Genomic DNA, 11,509 nt, shown 5'->3' with positions numbered 1-11,509 from the left:
CTGTTAAGCTATCCGAAGTGATTTTGGGTTCCCAAGAAGCTTCCAGCATGTGCTGAAAAACTTCGGACATCGTGTCGAACAGCACACTGGAGCGCCATTAAGGGTTGTATGTCACACGATGGACTACGAACCCGGCGACCCAGGTTCGATTTACGCTCACGGTCAACACCAGCGATGATTACCTGAACAAGTTCTGGGCTTCCCCTAGGTCTACTCCGCCTCAAATTAGTACCTTGTGCAGTGTGTAAACATCGCTGCTTGGGAGACAAAGGCAGCCGGGTGTGGTGCTAGCCATCCACCCTCCTTCGTGTGCCGTGCCAGCCTTTACAGCTGCTCGCTAACAGCACAGCACTTGCCCCAACAGGCTGTGAAGGCTATACAGGGGGATCTTTGTCTCTTCGTCTTTGGTATGATCAGCACCACATTTGACCACCTTGCACTGTGAAAACTCCCCGTCGCAGGTCGGCACAGCATTGGAGGTCTTCTCAATGCCCGATGCGTATCTTCTAACGTCATGGTGCGTTCCTGTGTAAAGACATTGCCAGTGAGGCAGCAGGGTACCTGGGGATCGGGTTCCTTGCCCGGCATGGGACCAAAGTGCTGCAGGATCTGGTGGCGCATGTTTTCCTTGAGCATAGAGAACCAGGAGCTCGCCTGGCTGTACACAGACTCGTGCAGGCTACATAGGTCCGTGAGCGCAGCTCCTTCCACCTGCAGTGAACACAGAGAGGACAGACAAAGACAAATATCCCCCTTATAGCCTTAACAGACTGTTGGAGCAAGCACTGTTGGTGAGGACGTATGAAGGCCGGCATGGCACACGAGGGGGTGGGTGGCCAGCACCATGCCCGACCGCCTTTTTCTCCCTCAGTGACGATGTTTACACGTCACACCAGGTATTCGCACACAGAGATCCATACAAAACAAAGATTCCCCGTGTAGCCTAATTCATTGACTGCTGGGGCAAGTGCTGTTAGCAAGCACTAGGCAGGCCGTAACAGTGCACAAGGGGGGTGTTTTGACCGTCACTGCGCTCGGTTGTCTTTGCTAATATTTACACACTGCACCAGGTAATCATTTATAGTTGAGTGGACCTCGGAGAGTCCCCAAACCAGACACTCATATTTGCACGAGTTGACATAGTGGCAGGTCAGGCCAGGTTCAAATAATTATTCCAAAGGGATTGGACATAGCCAGCACCTAAATATGTTGGACATGTAACGACACATCAACTTGTACATTCTATTACTTATGATACAAACATTAAATTGTCCATAGAATATTTACAATTTATGCAAATTACATGCAAATTGTTCTCCAAGATTAACGAACAAAAGTGAACAAAGGTGGGGGACCATATAAATGACCCTGAACGAATAATCAATTAACATGTCAAACCGTGACCTCCAAATCTAGGCAATGCGTGGAATCGCAGTGATGGCGAACTGCCATTGCGTGCGCCATTAACAAGCCTGCGTGATTCATGCGTTTCACCTTGGTGTCCTCCAGGTACTCGATGTCGGCTGTGCTGTAGCCATCCTTCTGCTTGCGTGCCAGCACCCTGAACCGCCGGAGCCCCTCCGTGTCCAGCACCGAGCGTCCGTCCGGGAAGAACTCCACACTGCGGATCTTGAGCACACATCCGTATTCCGCAAACCTGTTCTCGCACACGCATGCACCGTACCATACACACGCAAGGTAAAGGTGCAGCCCTGCAATGAACTTCTTCGTTACACAGCTCTAGAGAGGAAGCTGTTGACAGCCCCATCCGGAGGATATTTTACCGCCTACTCTTCTGCATTTAAGCTGGACCCAAAGAGTGACCAACGTAAAAGTAAGAAAAAGGTTGCACATATAGAAGACCTGATGATGCAGGCAGTGATGAAAAGGAAACTGCAACTTTTTGGACAAATATGTAGGATGGACAACAGGAAAATTAAGTGTGTTGTTCAGAAAAATGGAAGGAACCAGAAAGAGAGGAAAACCTTACAGAGAATGGCTTAACGATGACATAAGAGATTGGTGCCAGAATGATGTGACCACAGAGGAAAGTGGAAACAAAAGACGAAATGTGCAGTGGACACCTACGGGTTATCTGCCCACGGATCGTGATGATGATGATGGACTCTCTGACTGTGGTCCGATATCTCTGAATAGGTGGGAGTACTCCACTCTTTACTGCACGATACACAACCTGCTGATCACCCATTTACACTGCTGGATGGACAGAGGTCGGTGCATGTCAGAAACTTGCACCTGCAGCTACAGGAGATGCATATTGAAGTGGCCACCTTTGGATCGTAGGTCCAATGTGCGAACCGTGAGACCACGGTGCAATCTCTCACATGCACGAACAATACACACTGTTTATCTATATGATCTGTGAAAAAAGCAGGGGATTCTATTGAGTGCCTATGAAGGGCAGAGAGGCACATGTAAGGGGCACAATGGGGCCCAGAGAAGACCCGAACCACGTCCCTCTTGTGTATGCGAACATCAATGTAATGCGAGTTGCTAACTACCATTCCACTTCACACTACCACAGTAGACAAATGTCATCCTTTTTAGCCGACATGGGCCACTCGCTTGGGTGTGGGCCACTAGCAAGTTAACACCTCCCAAGGTTGAATGGTGCTTGAGGCAATGATGAAGACGGAGCCACACACAGCCAGTGAGTCAATTATTGTTTCCATAATGCATTCAGATGACCCACGAGCCACCTGAAAGTGTTAACCGGACTATATAGCCATTGCAACAACAAAACTAAACACACGTGCAATCTGCAATCTACAAATGGGACAGACAGCTCAACTGATTATCAGCTCTGATCCCCAATATTCTTAAGATAAGGTTATCACTGCATCCACCCCCCCTCGTAAGACTATAATGCGCAAAGTGCTTCCTTGCCAGTGTCTGCCAAATAGGGGCTCTATAAACACACAGAAGCCAGGGAATGCTTCATTATACACGTCCTTGTTTCCGAGAGGTCAAACAGACTAAAAAAATAAACACAGATGCAGGCGGCCCATTAGCAACACGATACAACTGCAATGTGTCACACACGCACAGAGAGGATAAAGATCCCCCATTTAGCCACGTAAGCTGTTTAAACAGCGAGCGCTTACGAAAGCCAGAACAGGCACAAGAGGGAACGGGATGGCCACAGCACCATGGCCTGCAGTTTACGCCTCTCCAGTGTGAACGCTCACACACTGCATGCAGTACTCATTTAAGGCTGAGTTGACCTAGGAAGTCATAGGACTATATTCAGATACTGCATTCCACTAATGTGCATGTACGGATGTCTATATGTTGAACTTCTTTCGCACTGTACATAGTCAACCGTGCAAATCGTAGGTGCAGGTACTATTCAGAGGTGCAGAATATTGAAACCTATAAACATATACCACTGTCCACACATTGGGTGTACACACTCAAATACATACTTGAGAAAATAGCAGGATACCTATTTCATCTTCAATAGACCGACTTTTGTGGAAGTCCTGTGAATCGGTGTATTTTAAAGCTCAAGTATCTTAAAGGCCTTTCACATGGAAATACATATATGTATATATATGTATAAATGTAACTGTGCCAAAATGATCAAAACCCAGCCAGGTGGTAGAATATTTACAGTATTTGAATCTTAACTCTACATTTGCAAGTTCAAATAAAACAACATGGAAGATGTCGATAATTTTTGTGTGTGTGTGCATGTGCAATCGTTGGTGACCAGGCAGTGACCATCAACTCACTGCGCTCGACAACTCAGTTGATGTGTGCAAATGGAACACCCGGGGTGCCAACTCGTGCGCACAATTTAGCGGTACCATCTCAATGTCCGCCCCCGAGCCAGGGGTCACCTCTCCTTCCCCCATCTCACCCCTGCACGTTGTCGGCAGGGCACATGCCGAACTGCTGCGTGCCGGCCTCCACCACCCGCCGCACCATGAGGCGGTAGCGCGGCTCAAAGATGTGCAGGGGGCACGGCACGGTGGGGAATGCCATGGTGCACACGAAGATCGGCACGTCCTTGTTGAGGCTGCAACCCGCAAAGGGTGGGGGGGACACGCACGCACGCGGTTACACACGAGCACACGGCGCAAGAGTTGCGGGCCACCTGTGTCTGCGCGATGCTTTCTGCAATTTCAATCATTCAATGTTTATTGTATGTGCCAATATCGCCCTCAATAAAAAGTGGGCATCCCGATGCACATTAGTGGAACGGGAACTGTACAGGGGCATAATTGGACTTAAACTATGATTGGTCTAAAATAATCTGCTGGAGCAAGACTTACGCCATAAGAGGGAATGTATCATTTAACGTTAATCTGTTTGCAATTTTTTTTTACTTCTTGGGTGAAATTGTATTTTTTTCTCCGATTTCTATTTGCTTCATTGCTGTACTTTTTGTTTCGTCTTGCGTTTGTCATTTTGGTAACTCGAGTCCCTCTTGCAAACGAGACTCATCCTGGTCTCCTGAGTTCTCACCTGGCTAATCAAATAAACTTGACTCTTCTTGTGCAACGACGATTGCTACTGTTCCCGTAAACTATGCTCGACGATTCCTCCACCCACACCGTGGACTTGGTCTAGCAGCCTGACTGTAGGTCATGACACTTCTCCTTCTGCTCGTTTCCTCACAATACGCCACTTTGGAATTTCCACCAAAACTTAATTTTCCCAACTTCGTATATCGCCTTGCTCAATTTAAAAAAGATAAGATCGAACATCTGTTACATTTTCAATCGTGCCGTTTGTTGCTGGATGCCCTGATGTTTTGGACCTTTGGGGCTGTGCAAAGCAACAATGATATATATTTTTTAAACCCAGCAAGATGTTTGCAAAAGCCAGGCAAATTTTCATTTATTTATCCAGTAAGGTTCGTTGGGCTCATTCAATGTTACACAGAAAAAAAAAATCTTGAGAACAGCGTTTTTGTTTAGTTTGTTGTCCTTCCGTCGCCACCTCCAATTAACACAATTGGCTACGTACGATGCGAAAGAATCTCAACATACATACATCAATGTTATTCACAATCATAAACATCATGCCAAGGAGGTTTTATGTTTTTTTAAATACTAAAACATGAAGTTGGCCTATCGGGTATTCATTTCGTGTCAAATAGTTACTACTAATAACTGTAGGTGCCCTTTTTTAAATTGGAAAATGTGATTCCAAATCCATAGGTGCTGTATTTGCCACACGAGAGCTATCCTACTCGACTGCCTCGTATTTTTCAACTTATGCAAAAGCAAACTATCATTCCTTGGTCCCTGACAGCGCATCTCTTATCCTATGCACGTTGTAGTTTCGAGTGTGTCAATGCTGTGTGTATTGTACAGACAGCCGCGGGGGCAGGCTTTTCACTCTTAACGTAAAAATGAACCAAATGAAAGTCACTGCTGGCACGAGGGCGTTGTGAACCGCCAGAGCCAGCTGTGTGCCAATGGTGCTCCTCTTGCTGCTGCCGCTCCTCCTGCTCTAGCTGCTGCTGCTCCTGCTGCTGCTTCAGCTCCTGCTGCTGCTTCAGCTCCTGCTGCTGCTGGACAGCGATTGCGCGTGTGGGGTTTTGGGTCTTACTTGGCGAGCTCAGCGAGCTCCTGCTCGTGTGTGCTCTTGCGCTCGGCCAGTTCGTTAGGGAGGCAGGTAGAGATGATGTCCTCGAGCAGCACAGTCTGGGGGAATGTCCGCTGTGCCAGGTACTGCGGCGCACACGCACCATGCCCGCCACCCATGCTCTTGTTTAGTCTCAAACCAATTTTTTTTTTCAACTGTGCAACAGGGTCACGCCGGAGCTGTGTCTGGCCTGCACAGCGTGGCTCAAGCGATGCCAGGTGGGTTTTTCCACTGCAGAACCTGAGCCACATTTGATGACGTCACATGCAATGAACGAGTCGAGGCGCGCCTACGACGAAAATTATTAACCTCGCCCCTGGACCTGCTTCGGCCCGAGCCAGACTCAGATGTCTTGCGAGGCCAGTTTCATGCTTTGGCTCTGCCTCGCCTCGACAAATAGCCAGTGGAAAACCACCTGCACCTGGAGGGCACCTCCCTGGTGTGGCTTTGATGTGCCAGTGGAAGAGGGCTGTTACAGCCCACAGGGTGAAAAATGCTGAGAGAGAGCACTTTTTTTAAGGCTGACGTGGCGCACGAAGCCGTCTTGTGACCAGCACCACACCTGGCCGCATCCGTCTCCCTCGGGTTCATGTTACACGCTGCACCAGGTCACTTGTTAAAGGCTGAGTTGACCTACACGATGTCACTATTTTGTGTACGACTGTAAATTTAACCCAGGTCACTGAGTCAGTAGACGACAGTTGATTATCCCTCTGGGGTAGATAAAATGAGTATCACTCTATGGAAAGGCAACAGTGGTAATTCTACCCAAAACTATTTCCTGCAATGGCAGTGTGGAAATTACACTCCTGGTTTAAGTCATTGACTTTTCACGAAACGGAAACCAATTTTCTTCACCCCAGAGTCGTGATGAGTCGAGCTGACCCCCCCCCCCCCCCACCTGGGGCAATGATTTGGAAATCTGTGAAAAAGAGCTTTATAGCTCATCGAATTCCTCCATTATAAATATTCTGATTTGAATTCAGTGCCTTCTGATTTCCCGACTGCGAGTCGGGCGGAGTCACCTCACCTCAGCCAGTGTCTGCTTGCAGAGGGGGCACTTGGGGGTGTGGTCAAGGCAACGTTCCAGGCATTTCCGACAGAAGCTGTGTCCACACGGGGTCGTCACCGGCTCGTAGAAGAGGCTGCAGTGGGAAGAGGAGGTGGGGGTGGGGAGGTAGGGGGGATCCGACACATAGACGAGCAAACTCAAAGGACGGTCATTTACGACGCACCATGATCCACTCCAAGGCACTACTCACTGGTGGAATCTTCTCCCATGTTTAATAGATGGGGATTTCATATTTCAATATACCCCTTTTTTCTACAACCAACTTACCCAGAATACCTTCCTCGGTATGCACAACTTTGTTAACCATGGATTCTTTCCACTTTCATAAAAAGATATAATTAAGACTATATACATGTGGTACATAATAGACTATTCAATCAACCAACCATTAATCCTGGGTGAATAAAATTACTACCACTTTGTGATAATTCAGCAAAAGTGATCATTCTATGGAAAGCCTGGCCTTTGCCATGGGAAAATGGAATTCCACTACCGGCTCAAGATCTGCGAACAGTGTAGCTCCATTTCTCGAAAATGCCGAGGAGAGATGCTTCACCCGGTTTTGTTTAACTATTAAAATAAAGCTCTAGCATAAAAAATAAGGGCAAGTCACAATTGTTATGCATTGATGTGGGTTTTGAGGAGTGACGCTATCATGGTAAGCCATTAAGCGGTGTTACCTAAGCGGTCCGAATGCTCAGAGTCCTAGAAAATAGTTGCGTAATGCGGACACAGGTTGTGGGCTTAAGTAAAAGGGCACAGCACCGTCTGGCGATCAGATGAGACCGATCACCATGATTAGACAACCGCACAACCTTTGGATCAGCTGTGCATAATTCGATTCTGGAGGATTAATTCAGCCTGTCTTTGAACAATGTACAATATCGCCAAGTGATCTAGATTAGACGACAGCATCAAGAATAATGTTCACATTTAATTTTCAATGCAGTTCACATTAAATCAAAAGCATTGGGTGGTGCTTATCATCCATCGGCAGGCTTCAGCCAGTGGTGGAAACTCCACATTCTTCGAATAGGGCACAGTCTCTGCACAGGACAACCACGGTTGGTGTCCTACAAAGTAGTCCTCATTTTACCAAAAGTTGAGTTTAATTTAAACTCGCATCCTTCCATTTTTTAGTCAAGCACTCATCGATTCCTCCACCCATGCACCACGGTGGCGAGATGTTACCTTGCCTGGTATGCAGGAGGTCGTGGGTTCGATCACGACCGTGATGCCTGTATATTTGGAGTTTGCGTGTTCTCCCCGTGGTCGTGTGGATTTTTATTCGAGTCCTCCGGTTTTCCCTCCACATTTAGAAACAGGCATTTAGAGTATTTGGCTGCTTTAAATTTCCACATGATAAGCCACTTCATTGAACTATCATGTGTGGCCAGATTGCTTCTGAAAAAGAGCTACATAGCTCAATGGGCCTTACCTGGTAAAATATATATTTTTTTAATGTGTTTAGCTTATAGTTTAAATACCCTACCAGACTGACTGTTTAATCTCACCCACACTGCGTTCAACCACCAGATCACAACACTTCTCTTTCCGCGTCTTCCCTGGGCTCAGTGCAAGACGATAATTCAACAGCACCAGCAGGAGGACACCTGGTACTTCATGCCCTGTCCAGCATGTGACCCCGAGTGTGTCTGTGGCTATGAGTCCCAGACACATCGAAATAAACCTTCCCACTGAGATCTGGTGTGAGAGGCACTTCGTTTCTCCACGTAGCATATCGGGAAGCAATTGAGGGGATCGCCATCCTAGACATCACATTCTAAACTTTTCCTGTCATACGCAAAAAGACGATGCCACGCTAAGGAGAAATTCTATGGAGAGCTCCCACAAAGAACATTAACTTACTGCAATGACAAGTAGCCTGTTTTTCCAGGCTTGAATGCGTTCTTTTAAGACACGCGGAACCAAAACCACGGGGAGTGAAATCCAGGATGGCTCTTGCCGATTAAGCACCTGCATAAAATACTGACCAAGACTGCAAGCTGCAAGGCACCATCAGGACCGGAGCACCAGCCTCCCATGGCTGGTGCTGACAGAGAATTGGGGGAAAAAATGCAAAAACGAGGATAATCTCCTGGCTTTTTCTCGATGAGCCACGAGGAACTTTGTAGCAAATAAGCCCTTTTTTCATTGTACCAGGGGTAAAAGAAAGGCTATGGAAAATTCATCCAATAAAATTTCACGTTCACTCGCGGTGAATGTGTGCACGTGTGTGTAGCCCTTTTGTAAATCCACTGCTGGACAATGGCCTCCCCAAGGCATGCGGGCCATGGGAATTCTTTTTACCATACTTCACCATGCTGGTCAGTGCTGGTTGTAGGTACTACTGGAGCAAGTATACCACAACAATGGATTTTGCTGCACAAACACAGCCAGCAGCAGCCTCTGAGGCCTGTTCTATGCATGGTGGTTACCCATCCAAGCACTTTCCAGTCTAAAAAACTGCTCAGGTTAAGATGTGATCAGGTTGGGCATATTCTGGGTGCTTTGGTGATAGGATTAACTAACTATTTTAGAGATTAACATTTTTTTAATTTTACAATGTAAGGCTCACTGAGCTATATAGCTCTTTTTCAGAAGAGACTTGGGAAAAAATGATAGCTCAATGAAGTGGCTTATCACGTGGAAATTTACAAAAGCCAAATAATGTGTTTATATATAAATAAGTTACATGACTGATGGAGATGACATGTCTGTGGAATTGAATAAAAACGAGAGGGTGAATAATATAATTTTGAGCATGAGGAACAGAGCTGGAAAATCATGCAAGACGTTTTTACATCATGACAACTGTTGACACTTTAGTTAAAACTCCTGATTCACAGTCATAAGGTTGCGAGTTAATATCCTGGGTAGGGGTCAACTCAGCCCTTCATCCCTGTAAGGTCAACAAAATGAGTATAATTTTTGAGTATCAAATGAGTATAATTTTGTGAAACATCAACCGCGGTTGTTCTCTCTCGTGAAAGACCCCTGCCACAGAAATGTGGAATTTAAGCCAGTGACTCACGGCCATCGACAGAGATGAATGCCACGCCACACTTTTCAGAGGAGAGGAAACATTTTGACTTTGTGTCCGGAAGCTCCCACGTTCATTCTCATATGTCCTGCGTACGTATATCTCATGGGGTTGAGTGGCAACCCCAACTGGGATTGAACTTGCAGCCTAACAATGTTGAGCGGACTGCTCTCATCACAGCTAGATAGAGGGGAAACAGGAAGGCAGTAAAAAAAAGGTAGTCTCCATATATATAAAAGGCAAAGTTGTGAATATGTGTCTCTGTTCAAAATGTTTAGCGTACTTCCCGACATGCAACAAACTTGAAATTTGCCATGTGGGTACTTTCCAGACTGTACACCATGCAAAAATTATAAAAATACACTTTTTTTTTGGGGGGGGGGGAGCTCAATAATGCATATATGTTTTGCACGGCAAGTGAGCTGTGACGTCAAATCTGTCACGTGACCCGCGCATGTGGAAGCGTAACGCATTGTAGTTTAGTGGTTAGCGCGCTGCGCTACAAACCCGGCGACCCGAGTTCGATTCCTGCTCACGGCCACCACCGGTGACGATTATTTCAACTGCTCCTGGGCCTCCCCTAGGTCGATTCAGCCTCAAACGAGTAACTGCTGTGGTGTGTGAACATCGGTACTGGGGAGACAAAGGCGGCCGCGCGTGGTGGATCCAAGTCCCGGGCGAAGCCGGGTAGTACAGCTAGTTTAAAATGAACCAGTGTTCAGACTGTCACTGCATCTGGCACAACTGTGGTGCCCTCGTTCTAATTCATCACAGGAGTGTTGTACGAAATGAATTGCGTAAGAAGCCCATTTGTCTTGTATTTCCTGGCGCGACAGCTGCATCGCAGCAGTGCGGAGAGGGATTAGTGGAAGTGAACACAATATCTCCACAAGATGCAGTCTTAATTAGCTTGAGACTACCTCCTGTAAGGTTATCGTCCTCTCATGCTGTCGAAGTAAATTGGTCAAGTTTATGAATTGCGGAATTACCACATGACAAAAATCAGCTACATATTTCTGAGATATAATGAGAATTAGTTCAAAGAAAAAACCCACATCAGTCAAAGAATCAAGTTGAATTTTCTCCTGCCAAAAACATTGATTGGTGCTCAGGGTCATTGGTGAACCCGAGCCAGTGAATACAATTTTCCATCCCTATGGCAAATAATGTAGCACAGTCCCCGCTGACTTTTCACATAATGGGATTCATTCTATCAGCACAAAATCGGGTAAGAGCTGAGTCAACCCCCAACTGAAATCTCTCAATCTTCCAATTCTGGGTCAAGAGATCTGCCACAGCATTACCCAGTGGTCATTTCATTTTCTTGCGAGGACCTCTATGCATTACGCTGAAAATAAATTACATTCCAGGATTAATGGGGATGACCGTGCCTACAGCAGAACCTTACACTGAATCATTCAGCTCAAAGCCAACTCTATAGATGTGGTGACCCATATCTGTGATGGTCGGTCTCTTCTGCATTCGAGTGTATTTGGAGGCAGGGCTGTCGGGATCGTTGATCTATTGGCTGCTACATTTCCATGCATTTCCATGTGATAAGCCACTTTATTGAGCTATCATTTGTGGCCAGGCTGCTTATGAAAAATAACGAAGACATAGTTTAGTTTATAAATTGCTTAATTTTAAATAATGTTTTAGTAATTTACGTAGCTTTGCTATACTTTGCACTTTTATCGTTGTTTTGTATTGTTTGTTGTTGAAACTTTCTGACCTGCGACCACTGGACATCTGTGAAAAAGAGCTTCATAGCTCAT

At 46.3% G+C, this 11,509-nt stretch overlaps 1 protein-coding gene across 1 annotated transcript in view; it reads right to left on the bottom strand.

Moving 5' to 3' along the window:
* Positions 1-11,509, bottom strand: part of LOC144723965 (LON peptidase N-terminal domain and RING finger protein 3-like) — a 96,111-nt gene that overhangs the window by 11,527 nt on the left and 73,075 nt on the right. The window contains exons 7-11 of the mRNA XM_078602768.1: positions 6,650-6,764; positions 5,584-5,705; positions 3,884-4,042; positions 1,495-1,657; positions 562-711 (exon numbers count right to left, since the gene is read on the bottom strand). Coding sequence (XP_078458894.1) covers positions 562-711; positions 1,495-1,657; positions 3,884-4,042; positions 5,584-5,705; positions 6,650-6,764 — 709 coding nt within the window. The remainder of the gene's footprint in view (positions 1-561; positions 712-1,494; positions 1,658-3,883; positions 4,043-5,583; positions 5,706-6,649; positions 6,765-11,509) is intronic.

The sequence above is a fragment of the Lampetra planeri genome, chromosome 19, assembly GCF_965212315.1.
Source record: "Lampetra planeri chromosome 19, kcLamPlan1.2.h2, whole genome shotgun sequence".
Classification (NCBI taxonomy): domain Eukaryota; kingdom Metazoa; phylum Chordata; class Hyperoartia; order Petromyzontiformes; family Petromyzontidae; genus Lampetra; species Lampetra planeri.
The sequence above is the reverse complement of the archived record's forward strand: the minus strand, read 5'-3'. Positions and strand labels throughout refer to the sequence as shown.